The sequence below is a fragment of the Lissotriton helveticus genome, chromosome 10 (assembly GCF_964261635.1).
Source record: "Lissotriton helveticus chromosome 10, aLisHel1.1, whole genome shotgun sequence".
Classification (NCBI taxonomy): domain Eukaryota; kingdom Metazoa; phylum Chordata; class Amphibia; order Caudata; family Salamandridae; genus Lissotriton; species Lissotriton helveticus.
The window spans coordinates 252075947-252097910 of record NC_136071.1 but is presented as its reverse complement, the minus strand read 5'-3'; the positions used below and the strand labels follow the sequence as shown (position 1 = coordinate 252097910).

At 47.9% G+C, this 21964-nt stretch overlaps 1 protein-coding gene across 1 annotated transcript in view; it reads right to left on the bottom strand.

Annotated features, from left to right (window-relative positions):
* Nucleotides 1–21964, bottom strand: part of SMG1 (SMG1 nonsense mediated mRNA decay associated PI3K related kinase) — a 1634890-nt gene that overhangs the window by 808336 nt on the left and 804590 nt on the right. Inside the window, exon 32 of the mRNA XM_078665250.1 lies at nt 5706–5850. Coding sequence (XP_078521376.1) covers nt 5706–5850 — 145 coding nt within the window. The remainder of the gene's footprint in view (nt 1–5705; nt 5851–21964) is intronic.

The window sequence follows — 21964 nt, the reverse complement described above, 5'->3', positions numbered from 1 at the left end:
GTCCAACGCTACCATCAAGTCTCCTGGGTCCAGGGCAACTGAGACCTGAGCCAGTGTCAGCATCTTGAACCTCTCCTTCCGGAGGAAGCCGTTGACGTTCCGCAGGTCCAAGATAGGGCTTTGCCCTTCTTGGGAACCAGAAAGTAGTGGGAGTAACAACCACACCCTGCTTCTGGCCCAGGAACGCGCTCGATGGCCCCCTGGGCCAAGAGGGCCGTAACTTCCTCTCGCAGAAGATTCAAGTGATACCCCGACACGCGGTGGTACTGCGGTGGCATGGCTGGAGGGGTCGCCTCAAAGGGACGATTTGCAGCACCCACCTGTTCTATGTGATTTTGCGCCAGTGGAGGAGGTGATGGCGAACCCTGCCCCCCACTGGCGTCTCGTGGGCCTGAAAGCTCGGACTAGAAAGGCTTTGAGGTGGATGCTGCAGGGGTGGATGTGGACTGGAGGCGCCGTTGTCCCCGGGCACCGCCACGGCGGTTACCAGGTCCGCCACCGCACTGGATGTTAGTCTGCGGCTCGTGGCTGGCAGGACGTGTGGGGGCACCCCTTCCTTGGCCATGAAAGGGGCGAAAGGCAGCAGATTGCTGGCGCGGGGCCGACTGGCCCAAGGACTTGGCCGTAGCCCTGGAGTCCTTAAAGCGCTCAAGCGCACTGCCTGCCTTGTCGCCAAAGAGGCGACGGCCATCAAACGGCATGTCCATAAGGGTGTTTTGGACATCAGCCGAAAAGTTGGCGGACCTCAGCGCGGCGTTGCGACGAATCGTCACCGTCGTTGCCATCGCACTACCCAGTGAGTCTGTGGTATCGAGTCCACATCTGATGGAGTACCGTGCCGCATCTCGACCCTCCGCAAGGGCTTGGGGGAGTTTAGTCCGGGCCTCCTCCGGACATTGTGGCAGCACGTCCGCGACCGTGTCCCACAGAGAGTGGGTATAACGGCCCAAGAGGCACGCGGTGTTGACTGACCGCAACCCCAAACTCAGGGAGGAGAACATCTTTTTGCCATATTGTTCGTACCTCTTGGATTCCCGATCGGGGGGAGCCGTCGGGAATGCAGTCTGGGAGTTAGAGGCCTATATGACCAGGCTCTCGGGGTGGGGTGGGTGGACAGGAAGCAAGGGTCGCCTGGAGCCGGGTGGTGGCGTCTGGCCAAGTTCCCATCTACAGGAGGACCTGTAGCGGGCCTGGACCAGGTGCCCAGAAGAAAACAGCAACAGAGGATCCGAAGAGCTTGCTTGCGGTTTAAGGACCTCAGTGAGGAGGTTAGTCCTTACGGCCGCGACGGGGAGCTCAAGGGATAAGGCCTTGGCCGCCCGTGTCAACACCACACTATAGGCTGCCCCCTACTCCGTAGCCACGGTAGGAGGGGAGACAAAACCAGTGTCTGGCGAAGTGTCCAGACCACTGGCGTCTCCTAGCTCACCTGTCCAGTCCTGATAAGATTGGCACTCCTGTGCCAGAGGGTCCTCAGACCCCTCCCAATCCTCCTCGCCACCCATCTCCTAGTATGCAGGGTCAAATGATGGGGCCTGATCATAGAAGTAAAAATCTCCCATCGTCGTCGAAAGCGGCGTCGAGCGATGACCCTCTGGCGCCGGAACCGGACCGAAGGGGGGACTGGGGACGGCGTCGACAGTGGTCGGCACTGGGGGCGACACCCTAGCAGCCGGCGAGGTCGTAAGGTCAACCGGCTATGACCCGGATCCGGCAGAGTCCTGCGGCGTCAGGACCGAAGTCGCCGACGGCGCCGGGGCCGAAGCAGCCGACGGCACCGGGGCCGAAGCAGCCGACGGCGCCGGGGTCGAAGCACCCTGGCCCCCTTGTGCTCTTAGTCGGAGCTGCTGGGCCCGAAGGCGCCGCAGAACACGACGGAGGAGTGAGCGACCTCATGGCCCTGAGGAAGGCGTCAATCTCCTCTGGCGTCGCGTCCTGCCCAGGTACTCCCGGGCGGGTATGGAGCAGGCCGCGACATCTGCGGCTCCGATGGTGCCGCGTGGGCGGTGTCAGACGAACACCCGGCCGCGTCGTGCGAGCGTCGGGGGGAGTCGGAAGAGCGATGTCGTCTCTTCGACTTCTTGTGCCGGTTACCTGAGGACTTGGAGCTCGAGGAGTGGTGTCGATCCTCCGAGCCGTGAAGACTCCGGCCCCGCGACCGGTCCCTCGACCTCCGTCCGGACCGGGACCTCGAACGGCACGGGGCCGAGTGCCGGAGCTCGAGGCGCTTGCGGGACCGCTCCCGCCTAGCTTTCGACATTAAGGCCCGGCAGTCAGGGCACGACTTGTCATCGTGGTCGGGCCCCAGGCAATGAACACACCGGCGATGGGGGTCGGTACCGACATCAGTCGGTTGCAGTCGACACAGGGTTTAAACCTGGGCATCCCTCCCGACACAGTCAGAGACTAAAGGGTACCAATGTTCCCGGATCGGCGCTTGCTGGCGCGGAAAAAATAGTAACTGACGTCAGCGCGCGAGGGCGGCATCAAAGTACTCCGGCGATGTCATCCCGACGCAAACGACGCCGACGACGGACGCGGACGCGGAGCCGTAGATGACGCCTACCGACGCGCAAGGGTACTGCTACGCAAAAGTTTCCGGATCCAGTCTGACGCCTGGGGATATTCTAAGGTAAAAAATCTAATACTAGCCTGTTTCTTTCAGATAGTGTAGACATGTACCAACCACTAGCAGACCATATAAGGTCCCAGCGACCTCAGACAAGGTTTGCTGGCCAGGGAGTTGGAAGCTGCTTCTCCTGTTCAGAATCTCCTAGGAGACAGACAGGCTCAATCCACACGTTGGACTTCAGTAGGTAAGGGCTTCACTAACTTGAAATCTAACAATACTGTTTGAATAAAACTTTACTCCCCATGCTGGCCAAAAAATTAGGTGCACAGGCCCTAGTAAAACACAGTTTAAACAGCTCAAAGAAGCACCCCCCTGAAGTAGAACAATCCCTGTTGCTGGGGGAGGGGGGCTGGTTTCACTGGCTTGTGAAAACAAAATGTGCACTGTTTTAACATACAGGTCTTAGCACAGAGCAAAGGAGAAATTTGGAGGGAACACAGAATTGTCACCAAGGAACGAAGGAACAAACTACAGAGGTTGGACTGCAAATCCCACAATTCAACACACCATATGGAGGCAATCATGGGCAGGGAAAACCACAAATTTAAAACACAACACAGGTGATAAAATATAAAAGTACAGGCAGGCTAAAACTACAATTTTTAACTGTAAACCAAAGGCATAGACAGTAAAAACAGAAAGTGAAAATCGTTTTTTAAACAACTTTTTGTCTTGGGAAGAGACAGCACTAGTCTGTCTCCTTACCACTTCCTGGACTCTGCTCACTGCAATCTGGGGCACAGGTAGGCTGCAACTCACAAGATGGAGGAGAATGATTTGGGGTGCACCCAGCAAGGCCTTAAGGGGCCTGGGCAGGTGTGAGAGGAGGGCTCAGACTTGCCTGGTAGCTTAATAGCCAATGGTCTGCTGGCCTGGGGGTGGGTGCTGTGCAGCTGCTTCTCCTGTTCAGAATCTCCTAGGAGACAGACTGACTCAATCCACACTTTAGACTTCAGCAGGTAAGGGCCTTTCTAACTTGAAATCTAACAATACTGTTTGAATAAAACTTTACTCCCCCTGCTGAACAAAAAAACAAAGTGCACAGGCCCTAGTAAAACACAGTTTAAACAGCTCACAGAAGCACCCTCTGATGTAGAAAAATCACTGTTGCTGGGGAGAGACGCAGAGGGGCTCTGGCTGATGCTGGTAACAAGGTCATATTGTCACTTTCTTTTATCAAGTTACCCAGAGAGGGGTTTGCCGGTCACCCGGCTGGTACCATTCTCTTGAGGAGACTTGGGTTGCTCTCATTCTCCTGCGCTCCTCACCACTATGGCTGCAGATTCTCTTCTTTTGTGGCCATCTTGGTCACGGGATTTAAGCCCCCCGTCTCCCACACACCCACTTCACTGTAAGACCAGCTGGTTTGTCTGGGCTCGAGCAGGTGATATAGCGGACGTCACAGTATGCTGTCGATGGGCTTAAATGAATTGAGACACAAAAGGGACCCCCTGAAAAGCACAATAAGTCCTAGGGCAGGGCAAATTTAAGTCGAAGCAAAAAATGGGCTTAAATGTCCATTCTGTCTGTCCGAAATGATCTGCATTCAGACAGAACTTCTTCCCCACCATGTTCCCTGGAGCAATGGGTCTCTGACCTCCCGGTCTTTGAGTGAATTGGTCCAGCTGGCCTCTTCCTCTCCTTCACTCAATTGAGGCCTGTGTCCGTTAACAGCCCAGGTCTCACAACCTTCTTCAGGTTCCTAAGTCCTTTGCAGCTAGCAGTTTCTCATTTGAATTTAGCCACCATGCCATTGGGTTCATTACCTTATACTGGCTGACTGGTTGGCTCAGGGGGTAGAAGAGAGCACTCGCGTCCAGACCCCCTTTGCGTAACCTGCCCTCCCCTGAATCCCTTATAATGGTCAATTAAGTGCCTTTCTTTCCTGAAAGAGTATAGAAATATTGAAAGCAATCAAAATGTCATCCAAGAAGTAATCTGTAGCACTCAACCAGCTTTTCTTTTCTGTTTGTTTTTAGAGCTCCTCATGAGCACAGAGGCTATTGTAGACTCTGTTGAAGGGACTGAACTAAGTGCCATACACTTGCAAGTAGAAATTTTCAACCATTGCCAAGAGCAGCGGAGGTAAGAGGTGAAGCAGATATCTGGATGCTGTAGCACATGTCCCCTTATGACTTTGTAGCACCCTAAAATTTTGTAGGTAAGCATGAAATTCAGTATTCACTAAAAACCAGTGTAGCGGGCTGTATATTTCTCTCCTCTAATCGTTGCGGACATCCAGCTTCTCACTACAGTGCAGCTGACCTTGCTTTGTAGTTGAATTAAACTTCCGGATGCACCTGTAGCAGAGGGGGTGTGAGGAGGCCGGGGAGAGTGAGCTACCACAACCTGGCACTACTCCCCTCACACCAAGCTGGCGCTTAAACTCCAAAAATTAAAAACTTGCGTCTTCAGCCCTGCGGTGAACCTGAGCATTCCGACGAAAACTCGCATCAGCGCTCCCTTCTATGCAGCGTCTCAAGGGATCAGGCAACAAGCAGAAAAACCTCCTACTCCTGCACCTCGCACAATTATTAGCTTCCTCTCGGACGCTGATGAGACTGCACTTACAATGGTGCAGGTAAGCACGGCGGGCAGGGGCAGCATCATCTGCAGCCATGGGCTAACAGCTCTGAAGCCTAGCTCCATCAACCATTTTTGGTCAGTCAATATCTAGTTTGAAAATAACCTGGAAAGATTTTCAAAAAGTTGCAATGAAATGTGAATCAGCTAAAACAAACTATACAAATGTGCAAAACCAGGCAAAGTTCAGCTATTCCTTTTTTTAGGAGATTAAGCCTAGGGTCGAAGGACCCATTCACAGGATTGCCACCTAAATTATTCTGCTTTAGGTTTCTGTTCCAGGAACTGTTAGAATACTGAAAACTGGGGTTGTACGTTACATCAGTTGTAAGGGGAAACCTTTTTTTACCCATTTACAAGCATCTAACCTGGTATCCATTAAGATTTCAAAATGTGGGGAATCATAAGTGGTCCGTAGCCAGGTAACTCTTAAGTTCTTAATAAGGAAATAGGGTGTACGCTAAAACGGGTATAAAAAAGCTTAACTTACCCAGCATTATCAACAACCTTTCGGCCCCATCTATATGCCCAACTTGCCAGTGTTGCCCAGGATTTGGCTACTTCTGGGGCCTGTACAGAGGACAGGTGATACAGTTGACCCAAAATGAAGTCCGGCTCTCCAACACCAATGTTTACTAAGTGAAAAGAGCAATATGAAGAGGACAACTTAATGAGCAGAAGAAAATAATGTAACAAATATTCTGCAGATAAACATTTTTTTTTAAAACCACTCATTAGCTTAACATTTGCAAGTCTCTTTTTACTAAACAGCTATCAACTTTAAAGTGAATCAATAACATTTTAACTAGCTATCTTGAAAATGGTTACTGGAAACACAAAGTTTCTCTCATATTGCACATCAAGAGGTTGCAAATTACTGGTCAATAAGGTTCCCAAAACAGACCACTCAACAAACATATCTCCAATTACATGCAAAAGCCCCTAAAAACATTTGGTCCTAATCTAATCTTGTTTTTAAGGCATTCTAAGATTTATATTATTGAGATAAAGATAAATCAACAGACCACAAAAGAGCAAGATACTTAGTAACATGCTTACATACTAAAATTCTAACTCTTCAGATGAACGTCAGACACAACTAAGTAAGACCGGGACGGTATGCACTTCTATGCTGCACAAAACTCAATTTCTTCAGTCTATGAGCTATTCAGTTCTTGTGACTGTCCATTGGCAAACAGGCTTGAATACATCATCAATCACTCAGGCTATAGATTGTGCAAGACTTTCACTGAGACGATTATGGTCGGTCGTGCCTCTCTGCAAATCTACTGTGCCATATGAAGGAAGCTGCAGATTTGTTTTATGTTTCATGTTCACTGTCCTGCTTTGAATTCTTCAGTGACCACTTCTAGTAGCTTTCTTCCCAAAACTAAGGTCATATCTCTTAGAAGATGAGGTATGTGCTGAACTTACTTTTTTCAGTCTACTTCTTAGTTATTATTCTGGATTTCAAAAAACAACGTTATTGCTTCAGATGCTCACTCACTTAGATTCATCCTAATGATGGCCCTGTGGCTGCTCAGTTGGGAAGTAATGTAGACGCACAAAGATGCCTAGGAAAAAACTGTGGACCTTCAGTGTTATTTCTTATCTGCTGGCTATTGTTTTCACCTTGCATAGTTCCCATACAAATGCATAATAAATGTCTTGATTTGATATCATAGTTTGACCATTTGTAATGATTTACTTACTTCACCTTTCTGGAAGGGAACTCTTTGTTCATGTTACACTGTGATAAACAGGTTCAGTATAGAAGGATAATGTGTAGCAATATGCACATCTAGCTAAATTCTCTCTGTGCTTCAACGGAGCTCAGAATTCACCAGTGCGTTACTTGCCCAGACATGCATTGTAGCATCTGAGCTCAGTGAGTTATTGCTCCACATGCCCTTTGATACCATAGCCCTTCTGAACATGTCCTCCCGAGTTCAGTATGCTAATCTCCAACTGTCAGCTCCATGACCAGTGGGACACTGCCACATATACCCTCAGGGGGAGCTGCCCCTACCTACAGTTGCCACACTGCTGCAAAATCGAAACCACAACCAGTGGATGTTCAGATAAAGCAAAGTCATTATCGGTTCCTGGAAGGTGTTCTGCTAACAGATGAATGTTGCGACAGAGCCCAGCGCCAAAAGGTCTGAGACAGGTGTGAGAGATGGGTAGAATGTCGCTCCGTGTTTTGGCACCTGGCTGTTGTATTGTCTGCCCAGATTAGCACAACCATGGCGGTGAGGTTTGGAACACTCTCAATACTAGGTGAACAGCTTGAAGCTCTAGGTAGTTGCTGTAGAGAGTCTGGTACTTGGAATCCCAGAAACCTTGGACTGTGAGGTCTTGTAAGTATGCAACCCAGCCTGAGAGATTCGTCCGTTGTCAGAGTGATGTGGGGAACAGGGTCTAGAAAAGGCCTCTCCTTTAACAGGTTGTTGGTGTTCCACCACTGCAGAGAGTGATGTGTGTGGCTGTTTATCAACACTAGATCTTCTGACCCTGTGATTGAGACCACTGTTGTGCTAGGCATTTCTGTAATGGATGCATGTGAAGTCAAGTAAGGGGTACTATGGCCATCCAGGAAGCCATCATGCCTTGAAGCTGCAGGATTGTTCGTACAGTCAGTTGTGCTTGATTTGAAAACAGGATATCAATATTTGGATATGTTTAACACCTGATGTATTGGGGTATGCTAACCCTAGTTGTGTGTTTAGGATAGCACAGAGATGTATTGAGGTTGAAGGTGAGATTTTCTTATATTGACAGTGAAGTCCAACTGATGAAGTGGATTTATGGTAGCTTGTGTGTTGCCATCATAAGTGAGGAGTACTGACTTTGATGAGACCGTCATCCAGATAAGGGAAACATGGACGTTTTGTCTGTGCAGATGTGCTGCTACTACTGCTAGGCACTTGATAAATACTCATGGTGCAGTAGTGACCCCGAAGGGTAGGACTTTGACTTGGTAGTACTTACCTGCTGTAACAAATCAGAGGTATGTGCAATGTGCTAGGTGTATTGTAATATGGAAATAGGCGTCCTTTAAATCAACAGTTGCAAGAAAGTCGCCTTGTTGAAGGAGTGGGATAACATCTTGCAGTGTGACCATATGAAAGTTCTCTGACAGGATGTCGTGGTTTAGGGACCTTAGATCTAGAATAGGCTGTAGGGATTCATACTTCTTCCGATTAGGAAATATGGCAATGCAGGAAAGTGCAAAGTTTTGACATGGTCACCCCACTTTGTGCCTGGTATATGATGCAATTTTGACTGAAGTGCACTGGGTTCCCGCTAACCAGGTCTCCAGTGCGAGGGCTCTGTCCCTATAACAAGGTAACTATGCAACTGCACCTCAATTGGAAATACCTTTATCATCTCTATAAAGCCCAAGTAAATGGTGCCCCTGGTACCTAGGGAATGGGTACTGAAGTGGGTCCCTAATGGCTGCAGAATGTATTGTGCCACCTAAAGGGACCCACTTCCAAACTCATGGAGACTGCCATTGGAGGTTGTGTGAAATGGTGCAGACAAATGTGAAGACACATGACAGACACTGCATGCAATATATGTAAGTCACACTGCAGCAGGCCTTCCAGCCCTAAGGCAAGGTGCACTATACAGCATGTGTGAACACATCTTCCTGAGCATATATTCCCATGCGCGGTCTTGTTTGACTGCTAGATAGTAAACAGGGATGCCATCTTAAGTATATGTTCTGGGCACTGGTCATTACAAGTTTCCCAGCTTCACAATAGCTTCACTGAAACCTATGGTGTTACTTTTCAAACACCTTGTGTTACTAAATCCATACTGATGCCAGTAGTGGATTTATTAAAACATGCAACCAGAGGGCACCTTAGAGGTGACCCCTGAAATTGTTCCAGCCTCCGTGTGATGGCTGACTAGTATCGTCCAGCCTGCCACCAGACATGTTTCTGACCCCTTGCAGGGGACAGCCCATGCTCTGAGGCATGAAACAATGTCTGCTCTGGTGGAAGGTGTTCACACCTCCGTCAGCTGCATGGCTACTGAATTTGCTTACCAAGGCCAGGTGCTTCAAAGCTCCTGCTACCTTTTATATGCGTCCCTGGCTTCCCCCAGACATGGGAGATGCCAACCCCTGCCCAGAGGCCCATTTGGCACCAGGATAGGCAGGAAATTAGCTATGCATGGAGGTATGCCGCACTAACAATTCCGTCACACCCCTATGGAGGACTGAATGAAGTGCTCCACCAAATAAGGGTTCCACCCTTTTGATGTTGGTGGAAATAGGAATTCTGGGACAGGGTTATGTCCACTCCCACAAAAAGTGGTCATACATGGAGTGCAGTGACCCAACGGGTGAGTATCCGATTACCCACTACCCTTTACTCCTATTAAACACCCCTTCATTGAGCATGTAGGTGGACCCCTGACACCAGGAACTCAGATTCATCTGGCGAAGAAAGAAGAGGACAAAGAAGAGCCAAAAACTGCAGACTGCTGTTGGACTTTGTCGCCAAACCCATCACGACAACCTACCTGCCCCTGTCAAGACAATCATGACATCCCAACTCATCCTGCCGCTGTGCAACCTCCTGAAGCATCGGAGGAACTCCAGCACTTCGCCAAGCAGTCCGCATCTCCCTTGAAGTGGAGGGGCCACTTCCCTGCAACATGCAGACACTGACCACAATGTTCTAACCACTCTTCTGCTGACCACCGGGTCCACCGATGCAGCAGCTGCCCAGGAGGAGGTCACGGTGCTCCAAGAGGTCAGATCTGTCTCCCCACCCAGTGAGAAGACGTCTGGACCAATCGGAGCTGCCCTGCGTCAATATCCAGGGTATTGGACTCCTTTCAACAAGCAAAGCTTGAGTCCAATCCGCCCTTCAACGCAGCAAAGACCAAGCAGCCGCTGAAAGGCATCAGCATTGCAGAGGCCGGCACCGAGAGAGGCCCAGCTGTACTATTTTGCCCCGCTCTGCAGGTCTATCCGAGAACCGTGGGTGCATTTGGCGCATGACATCAGCCGACCAAAACCCTCTAAATGAGAGGTCCACGATGACAGACAGTGCTCTCCTGCTCCCAAACCAGTCTCAAAATGAGCATCCCGTTGGGAGCTCCCGGACTTGTCCCCAAGTCCCCCTCTGCAACCTGTTTCAAAGTGGTTCCACCCCTCATCCTTTCCTACAGTGTAGCGCGCAAGGTTACCAATCCGTACTGCACCTCTGCAACCAGACACTCCAGGGCAGGTAAATTCAAACTGTTGGTGGTACTTTGGACCTAGGCCCGTAGCATTCTAAGTCCTAAGGGGGGACCCCCCCCCCCAAGATTTGTTTGCAAATACCTGTATGCGGTATATGTTTCTTTTCCCAGACACAAGTATTACAGCGTAAAAATGCATTTGAGTGACATTTTTACTTACCTTCAAAAATGAACAAACTGCAAAGTACTTTCCCATTAACAAAGTTCTTCATTTAAAAATAAAAATATAAAAATACCTGTTATTTTCCTAAATTGGTCTCTAGTTTCTTCTTGAGTGTGTCTCATTTATGAACTCAGTGTGTTCTACAAATGTATTAATGCTACCTCCGAAAAGCCTAAACTACTTGCGCTCCCTGCCACACGAGCATTTGGGATCATTAATTTAAGCCCTGTAAGCCAATATGGTTTATCAGGACTTTCTACATAATATACCTCGGTTTAGTATACTACATAAAAAGACAGCTTCCTACAAGGACTTTATTCCTGACCTTTGGTGGTGTAGCGGGACGTGTTCTACATCTCATTTGAGATGAAGAGCTTAAACTTCTTGTTTGAGCAGAGTTTGATGTTCTGGTGATATGCTGAGTGTGAGGTGGTATGCTGGAAGGTGTGCTAATGAGCTCGAGACAATAGCATTGTTGAATAATCTCCAACACACACTGGTCTGAAATTATTGACTGTCATGTGGGTGGAAAATCCTGTAGTTGCCGCCCGCCCCGCCCCCAAGTGTTATATAGCTGAGGGCAAGGTGAAGGAAGTCACTGTTTGTTTGCAGGTGCTCCACCGCATGGGGAAGCACCTTTGCCTCTACCCACAGTATTGTTGGCCCTGTAGTAACCTCTGGAGGAGGAATACTGATTTCGGCCACCTTCGTACGAGGTAGACGCTGGAGCTGTTGTTTTGGAGCCTCCATGGTAGCTGGAGCAGCAAGAGAAGCCCCCAGGTGAATGTGTCTAAAGGGCTCCCATGGCTTTCACAAATTGTGTCCTTTTTCATTTTCTCCAGGGCCTCAAACATGGGGCCCAAAGAGGTCATTTATACCAAAGGGAACATTTAGGAGTCTTTGTTGGACCTCTGGCTTAAAGCCTGACATACGCAGACAAGCATGGCGGTGGAGTAGGATGGTTGTTTTAATATCTCATGCCGCTGTATCGGCAGTCTAGTGTATAACATATTGAGGTGTTTGAGATAAGTTAGCCCTTTGCAACAAGCTCTTGTCCCCTTTTTCTATGCTCGTCTAGGAGATGTTGGAGGAGAACCTCCAGCTTCTCCCAGTGAGCGCTGTCATTTCTGGCCAGCAAACCCTGCGAGTTGGCGATACACCAGTTGTCTACGGATTGGGCAGCTACTCTCTTCCCTGCTGTGTCAATGCGCTTGCTCTCCTAGTCAGGTGAGTGTGCATCACCGTTCGCTTGAGAGTTTGCTCCTACGAACACAGGTGAGTACCAGTGACTCCAGTGGTACTTGTCCTCTGATATAAATAGGATCTGAGAGAGAGGACTTGCATTTTTTGTTGACCATCAGTGTTATTATACAGGCCCTGACAGGGTCTTTGAAAATGTATGCGTGACACAACATCTCTTTTAACATTGCCAAGTATGGTGTCTTCAAATGTGTGGATGATAATGTTTCAAAAAGGAAATCCTCCTCCAGGGGTTCCTTGTGTAATTGGACATCATTGAAAACAGCAGCCCTGCCTAGTATCTCCTGTATGGTGGAATCATCAGCAGGTGAGGGGCAGGCTGGATATAAGGCAGGGTCAGGGTCCCCTGGAGTGGCCACATCGGATGCATTTCAGGTGTCATTGTGTGGTGGTGCACCGAACGTGTCAGCCCCTGCATTGTGTCCATCCCAGTGCCATTACTGGGGTATCACTGAGGTGAGAGCTGTCTCTTGAAAAGGCAAGGGAATTAGGTGTGTGCCAGATGGGTGCCAATTGTGGAAACTAAGGTACATTTTGGGAAAAGCAAACAGGCACTGTGAACCTGATTAGCAGGGACATAGTGCATATATTCAGTCAAAGTGTATCGGAAATCTGGCAAAAAGTGGGGATAACTATGCAAAAAGGGGCACTGTCCACCACTGGGTGTTCTTTAAGGTGTTCAACATGGGGTTGAGGTGAGGGGCTACATTACTCACTGCTTCAACCTCCGGTATGGTCTCAGTTACTTCAGTCATGTTTGTATTCAGATTCCAAACTTTCTTGGATGGAGAACGCCTCTTCCTCAGCTATGTAAGCCATTGGGGGTGTTCTTCACCTTTGTCTTCGTGGCGGAAGAGGTCAGAAATGTCTTCTGTGCTCCTCCACTGCAACTCGAGTCAGTGTGCCAGACGGTCTCTGGGGGTCTCTTTCAAGCAGAAAGCACTGACAGGCTTCACAAACTGCCTCCCTGTGTTGCGGTGACAAACACAGGTTACAGACCTGATAGGAGAGAGTCCATGGGTATTTTGCATGCCAGTGGGAGCAGAAAGGGAAAGGCATCTGTTCCATTACCAGCAGATCCGTTCGTGGAGGATCTGGTGGAGAGTACGTTCAAAAGATCCAAAGGACAAGACCCTGGAGGGGCCACAGCAGAAGCACTTCGACTCAATAAGAGATTGTCCCTCAATTAGCAGATGGGTAAAGCACAATCGAAAACAATACAGGTGCAGGTTAGAGTGGATTGGGAACCGAAGAAAGATCCTTAAGTCGCTACCCGGAGTGCAAGCACACACATCTGGACCCAACAGAGGAAAGAAAGCAATCCAACAGTGGAGTTGATGCCCATGTGCATTAATACCAAGAGGAGCAGTCACTCAATTTCAGGACTCTAAAGACTCCTTCGAAGAAAAACAACTTGCACCATCCGAATTCCAACACTAGATGGCAGAAGTATGCAAAGCACATGCCTTGAACAGTCAATACCCTGTCGGGAGATGGACCGCCTCAACAGTTTTGGATTTACCCCCTTCATTTGCATCAGCCATCTGAGAGGCCTGTGGTCAGTTTGAGTAAGGAATTGAGTCACAAACGGGTAGGGTCTTCACTTCTACAGGGACCAAACCACAGCAAAGGATACCCTCTCAATGGCACTCCACCACTGTTCCCTGGTGGGTAACCTTCTGCTAATAAAGGCAACATGCTGTTGCTGGCCATCATCGTTGGTCTGAGATTAAACTGCCCCATCCCACACTCAGAGGCATCAGTTACCCCAATGACCTTTGTATAACCTGGAGCTTTTAAAATGGGTACTGAGCACACACCTTCCATCAGTATCAAAAGCCTTTTGAAAGCTCACTCTCCAATTTACTTTCTTTGGCTGCTTCTCAGTGGTCAATTCAGTGAGGGGTAACTACAATGGTGCTGTACCCTTTCACAAACCTCCTGTAGTACAAGGTCAAGCCAAGGAATGCTCCAACTTGAGTCTGGGTTGTTTGAGCTTCACATTCGAGAACAGTCTGGATCTTCGGCTGTAAGGGCTGAACTTGGCCCCCCCACCTACAGGGTGGCCCAAGTACACAACAGCCCTGCCCTATCTGACACTTGTTTGCCAGGATAGATTGTCCTACATGTTGCAGAGCCTCAAGGACCTTTCCAATGTTGATCAGGTGATCCTGCCAAGTGTAGCTATAGAGAGCAATATCAACAAGATATGTTGCATCAAAAGACTCCAGCCCAGCCAGGACTTTGTTCACCGGTCTTTGTAAGGTGGCAGGGGTATTCTTTCACCCAAAGGGCATCCCGGTAAACTGGTAATGCTCATCTGGTGTTGAGAATGCAGACGTCTCTTTTGCTCCTGGGGTAAACCCAATTTGCCAATACCATGATGTCAAATCAAAGTACTGCAAAACGTTGCCACCCCTAACTTGTCAATGAGACCATCTGCTCTTGGAATGGGGTATGCATCGGTCTTAGAAACACCATTCGGGCCTCTGTATTCCACACAAAACCTCAGCTCTGGATTTCCATGCCTTGGAATGAGGTTTGGGGACTGGGACCACTGGGCAGGCCCAGAGATTCTGAGGGTTCCAGCATCTTGCAGACTTCAGCTATGATGCTTTCTTTGACCTGGTCAGACTACCTGTATATTTTATTTTTGACAGATAGGCTGCATCATGTCTACACCAGATTGTCTAACCAGTGTTCAAAGAAAAGAGATCAGCATACTGCCTTAGGAATTGCCTGCAGTCAATCTGCTGTTGGGCTGTGAGGGTGTCTGAGAAGACAACTCTCCCAAAACAACCATTTTTAGGGTTGTTGGAGAGGTCGGGGAGACGTTCACTCTCCTCTTCCTGATCCTCATGAGTGACCGATGATGGTTTCAACCCATATCTGACTGGGGGTGTGGTTGAAAAGTTTCAGCACTCCGTCTATCATCTCCTTGTGTTAGCTCAGTTACCATCAGCATGGTTTTGGAAATCAAAGAGAGAGCAAGGGATATTGTTCACTAAGAGTGAAAACGAGACTACTCCTATTCCCCTGGAAGGAACTCAATGAAACAAAAAGAGGAGTATCCCCAACGGAGAGTTTGAAAAATTCTCTGGAGGGTGAACTTTCTGGCAAAAAGGAAAAAATTCAACCTTTTGTTTAAAACCCCTCACTCACCAACCTAGTGGTGACATGCTTCATCATCGGGGTCCACCCTGGTGACCTAGCGTCACCAGGATGTGCTTCAACACCTGTACTACAGTGGAGCGGGTTGTGACTGTAGGTGCAAAAAAATGTTAAAAATTGTCCTGGTTTAACTCAAAACATAATTTTTATTTTGGAGCAACTGAACAATATTAAAAATATTAGTGGCGAGATACTGGTAGGTGAGTTACGACCAAAGAATCTCTATGTGTGTTTGTGTGAATTGGTCAACATGTTTCTACCAAGTGGGCGAGTGCCCGGTATTCCTCAGGACCAAAAACAGGTGGACGGAAGGTGTGGGCCCCCTAAAAGGCGCACCCTGTCCAGAACCCCTGTGTACCTAATGGCAAATGGGCAGTGGTATATGCGCTCGATCAAGTAGATGAGCAGGCAACAAAAATGAAAAAAAGAAGGAGACCTGTGGGAAAAGGAAGGTAAACAAAATTCAGTTTTGATCATGCTTACTCTCCTGTACCATCGTGTCTCTGTGCTGTGATATTTCATGCCATTGAGGTTTTAGCCCTCCGTGTGATAAAATAACGGGCTGATTAAGTGTCCGTGGGGGGTTTAATGGACACATACACTTATCACTCGGTGCGTGCATTCCTACATGCATTACTGTTCGTTGCATTCGTATATATCCATGAGGGCGCGCAGAAATTATCGTCGTGATCCTCAGTCATTGTCTGGTGATTGCAAAAAATCGGCGCTGCATATTGTGCACATCGTCAGGTATCACGACGTAGATCACTCCATTAAGCCGGGCACACTCCTTGTTGCTCGACTGGTAGACGCGCCTCTTACCATTTCATATTCCGCTATTACAGAATATGTTTCCTTGGCGTGAAGAGCCTACCCCCTGCCCGTTGAAGCACGTTAGAGCCTATAACTAAGTAAGCCCTCGCTCACGCCATGCAACTTATGTGTACTCCTATGTGTTACATGTGTGTTAGTCTTGTACGTTATTTTACGTTAATCTACGTTATTCAATGACGATGTGCACAATATGCAGCACCGATTTTTTGCAATCACCAGACAATGACTGAGGATCACGACGATAATTTCTGCGCCCTCATGGATATATACCAATGCAACGAACAGTAATGCATGTAGGAATGCACGCACCGAGTGATAAGTGCGCTTTCAAGAACATATACGAGTGCTATAACCAATAATGCATGTAGTAATGCACGCACCTATTGATAAGTGTATGTGTCCATTAAACCCCCACGGATACTTAATCACCCCGTTATTTTATCACACGGAGGGCTAAAACCTCAATGGCATGAAATATCACAGCACAGAGACACTTCACGACGTTACAGGAGAGTAAGCATGATCAAAACTGAATTTTGTTTACCTTCCTTTTCCCACAGGTCTCTTCTTTTTTTCATTTTTGTTGCCTGCTCATCTACTTGATCGAGCGCATATACCACTGCCCATTTGCCATTAGGTACACAGGGGTTCTGGACAGGGTGCGCCTTTTAGGGGGCCCACACCTTCCGTCCACCTGTTTTTGGTCCTGAGGAATACCAGGCACTCGCCCACTTGGTAGAAACATGTTGACCAATTCACACAAACACACAGAGATTCTTTGGTCGTAACTCACCTACCAGTATCTCGCCACTAATATTTTTAATATTGTTCAGTTGCTCCAAAATAAAAATCATGTTTTGAGTTAAACCAGGACAATTTTTAACATTTTTTTGCACCTACAGTCACAACCCGCTCCACTGTAGTACAGGTGTTGAAGCACATCCTGGTGACGCTAGGTCACCAGGGTGGACCCCGATAATGAAGCATGTCACCACTAGGTTGGTGAGTGAGGGGTTTTAAACAAAAGGTTGAATTTTTTCCTTTTTGCCAGAAAGTTCACCCTCCAGAGAATTTTTCAAACTCTCCGTTGGGGATACTCCTCTTTTTGTTTCATTGAGTACCATCAGCATGGTCACATGAGACTTGTCATTATAGAGTTTAAGGTGGTTCACAAGGATCTTGGGGCTCCTGGAAGTGCCAAGGTCCACCAGATACATGACCTTCCCTTTTCTTTCAAGGATCGGTCCACTGTAGTAGAGGGCCCTTGGTGCCACGTGGTCGAATACCCAAACCTTCTGTCCAAGTTGGAACTCCACCAGTGCAGCCTTTTGGTCAAACCACTGCTTCTGGAGCTCCTGGCTTGCCTCGAGGTTTTTATGGTCTTCTCCATGTACTCAGCCAACCTTAAACGAAGGCCAAGAACATAATCTACAAAATATATATATACATACATACATATATATATATATATATATATATATACATATACATACATATATATACATATATATACACATATACAACAAAGGCAACTCTGATATGATTGTCACACGTCCCTTCCTTTTGAGCAGGTAATGATTTTCAATTTATGGTGTTCATGCACAATTGTCCCATCCACCCCCACAATATATTACAACCAGATCCTGAATGAACAGTAGACCTTAGCCCAATCTAAACCACCCATAAATAGTGGAGCACACCTTGATACACAGAAACCCAGAATATGTAACAATGACGCTCAATGTTGTTTGTTACAACTCTGACAAACAGGAAGATGTATCTATATTTGGCAAAGAGTATTGAAGTAAAGAGTCCACATTTCATATAGTGTGATGAATGTTTTGTTTACTTCTTTTTAGTTAAGTCACATACTCAATACAAATGGCTGAATCATCCGTAACTAATGGTTATTGAAACATCTGTATTGATCGTGTGATCAAACTGAGAAGCCACCAATCATTTTGAGCAATTATTTTTTCTTAACACTCCACTCCGGATGATGCGCCGATTCCTTCAGAGCACAGCAGAACCTGCGTCATAGACTGAGCGGGGGTCTCGGACGTCAGAGACTCGGGCTGAGGCGGTTATCCGGGCCGCAAACAGGGGCTGCGTTCATATAATCTGTCACACGGTGGCGATGCGTTGGCTTTTCAACTGCACTGCACGCTTGCGGCATGAAAAACGGTGCTGGAAGGGCTATGCGTCGATTTTCAAGTCTTGAAGTAGCAGAACCACATCAAAGGGCCCAGAACTGGAATTGGACCACTTGGCAGGTCAAAACTCCCAGCAGTGGAGTTTAGAGAAGCTGCAGATGAAGTACTTGATTGTCCTGAGACTTCCAACAGGAGGAAAGCACACACAAGCCCTTGGAGAACCTCGGAAAAGCAGGATACAAGAAAGCAAAGTCCAGTTCGTTCACTGACCACAGACAGAAGCAGCAAATGCATGCCAACCCAGCAAAGCAAAGTAACATACAGCAAAGAGGCAGTGATCCTCTGGACAGCCCTTCTTCTTGGCAGGGTCCTCAGTGCAAAAGTGTTCTATAAGTCTGGGGTTACAGGTCCAATACTTATATCCCTTTTGGTATTTGAAGTATGCATACTTCAAAGGATATTCTTTGTAGTGCACAGATCCTCTCTTGCCTTGGCCTGGCTCCAGACACACTATAGGGGGTAGAGATTGTGAGAGGACAGGCACAGCCCTATTTAGGTGTCAGTGACAACTCCTTCCACCACCCTGGTGATGGGCCATCAGGATATGCAGGGCACACCTCAGCTCCCTTTGTGTGACTGTCTAGAGTGACTGCACAAACAGCCCAACTGTCAGTCTAAATCAGACGTGGATTCCACAGGCAGGCAGGGGCACATGAAGGTAAAGCAAGATAATGCCCAGTTTCCAAAAGTGTAATTTTCAAACACAGAATTTAAAAAACACCTTCACTGAAAGATGCATATTTAAATTCTGAGCTCAGGGATCTTAAATTCCAAATCTCTATCTCTTCCCAATTGAAAGTTACAGCTGCAAAATGTTGTGACAAATGTAAAACCAACAGTTGATGGACAGAATGCAGAACAATGTCATACATTCACCCCACTACAGAGATCTGGGCCTAAATCCATCGTTTCTTTGCTCACCACACCACCCCAATTCAGACATGGCCATATGCAAATCAGCCATGACCCTGTGCCTCAAGGGAACAGTCCAGCCCGAACTGCCAAGCCATGTCTTCCTTGGACCGGAATCAAGCATCCTAGGATGGGCACACCTCTTTCCCTCGCTTGTTTTTCCTACCGGTTCTCCCACCTAAAGTGGGGGGTAGAACCAGTGGGGACCAGTTGCTGAAAACAGCAAATGGTCTGAGGCTCACAAAGGCGGCATGCTGTTGAAGCTTCCCCTTCGTGAACCCTGCCCATCCTTGGGGATCTGGGGGCCCCTAGTCCCAGGATGTGCATTGTTTCAGGCCCCTGAGAGCAGCAAGCTCTCGACCCAGGGGTCCAGAAACATGTCTGTTGGTGGCAGCCTAAGCAGTCACTCAGTCGGGTCACTAGAAGTTGGTCAAGTTTCAGGGGGCATCCCTAATATGCCCTCTGTCATGCATTTCACATTAAACCCCACACTGGCATCAGTGTGGGTTTAATGTGCAGAGAAGTTTGATACCAAACTTCCCCGTTTTCAGTGTAGCCATTATGGTGCTGTAGAGTTCGTAATGACAAACTCACAGCATCAAATACTCTTAATGGCATCAAATACTCTTAATGGCAGCACTGCACTTACAGTGCCCAGAAATGGACTTGGGCACTTTAAGGGTAAAGGGCCCATGCACCTGTACCCTTACCACTGGCATAGGGCACTTAGCTAGAGAGGTGACTGATCTATGCCAGGGCAGTGGTTTGTGGGCATGACACACAGGGATGTGCCATGTCAACTCTTCATTTTGTTCTGCACCAAGACATGCAGCCTGCAAAGGCAGTGTGTGAGCGTCAGGGTACAGGACCTCTTAGGGTGGCACAATAAGTGCTGCAGCCCTTAAAGGCCTTCTCTGGTCACAGTGCCCTGGGTACCTGTGGTACCATTTACCAGGGGCTGACATGTGGCCGGAGATGCCAATTGGGTTTAGGCTTCAATGCAGTTGTAGGGAAGGAACATAGGCCCTGGGTACCTGATTAGCAGGAGCCCAGGGCACACTCAGTCAAAGAACATCAGCAATTCAGCACAAAGTGGGGGAATACCATGCAGAAAGGGGGCACTTTCTCACACACTTGCACCTATATCCCTAAGTGCTTCTACTTCAATCCCATTGATATGTGGACTTTGTCAGCATTTCTCCAGGTTACTGAGCCAGACAGCCAAGGTAGCTGTATCCACCCCACCATCAGAGATTAAAGTAGTTTAAGTATGATCTCTGACCTGGAAGGGGACACCAAGTATTCCATCTCGAACATCACCACCTCAGTAGAGACTGGAAGTGCAATAGTGGAAACAATTTTTGGGACTGGAAGAGTCCCAAGTTCGATGTCCATTGGCTTTACAATAGAAACACCAAGCCTTTTTGGGATCCCAGTTTTTACCCTGGAATCCACCCTTTAACCGCATGCGCGCGGCCGCGATTTTCGCGCTTTGCGTTTTTTTCAAAAAAGCCGCGTTACATGACGAGCTGAGCTCGTCATGAGCATGCGAGCGGTGCAACTCATGACGAGCTCAGCTCGTCGTGAGCATGGAAGGGGTTAATTGGAAAGTGTCTCTGGGCCCACTCTACAACACAGGTTTTTGGGGGCCTTTAGAAGACTCTCTGGGATTCCCCTTGTGTCTCACATCTTTCCCTTGAAGGGGGTGGGGTATCAGCAACCCCTTTCTTTTGGTCACCCCATCCCTGGGTCTTTGATACCCTTCGGTCAGCCTTCTTCCACAGCTTTTGAGAAGAGACTAACCTTAGATCCACCAGGTACTGATGCACTTTTTCTGGTGCACAATTACTTAACAAGTGCTCTTTCATCAACAGATCGCAAAGACCTTCATAATCTTGCACTTTACTGCCTTTCAACTAGCCACTTAGTGTTTTGAATGAGAGGTCAACAAAATCTACCCAGGACTGACTTGCGGTTTTGTGAGTCTCCCTGAACTTAATCCTGTACTCCTCAGTGTTGAGTCCAAAGTCCTCAATCAGGTTTTCCTTCATGAGGTCATAAGACTCCGCATCTGCCTCATCCAGTGTCAAGAGTCTATCCCTGCACTTTCCTGAGAACAAATCCCAGAGTAGAGTGCCACAGTATTTCTAGTTTAACTTTGTCTATTTACAAGCCCTCTAAAACACTATTCCATTTGGTAATATTGAGGTACTGGGTTTTTCAGGACCGGTACTGATCCGGTAACCCAGCGGTGCCAGGGTACACCCAAAGACCTCGAGTTCTTCCTGATTTAGACCACAGAAACTCAGAGTCTTCTAGGTGAAGTCAAAGATCGATTTTATTGGCTGCAACCAAGGTAACAAGCGTCCTAGAAGTACAACACACAGGAAGTATGTTCTCAGGAGACTGCCGCCTTTACAAAGTCAGGCTTCTCTTCTTATACAGAATTTTAAGCTTCAGGCAAACATTCTTGGTTTTACGGTAGATCATTGACATATTTTCAATACAAAGAAAAAGCAGAGACATGATGACATGTCCATATTTCACTTCATGCTGCCTACAACAAATCACCCGGTAGGGCCCAACATTTCATCAGATATCGGTGGACCCCCAATAAAAACGGGCACATCCCCACCATAAAGCAAAAGAGCAGAGACAGATGTGAGCAAGATACGGCAGGTGTGTGCGCTGAAATGGTTTTATGGTTTGTCGAGCCTTGATGTTATCTCGTTCGGCCACTGGGAGGGGAACTGACCTAACAGGTTTGGCCTGGGGCAATGGTTCCAACTTGCACAGGTCACAGGAAAGTCAATTAAGGCGTGCGTGTCCTTTTGAGGTCGAATTTAGCTGGATTAAGGCCTATGTAAAGGGCAACACACAAAATGGCTGCCATATACAAAATGGAAGCCAAGGGTTCAAGGTACAAGTGACGAT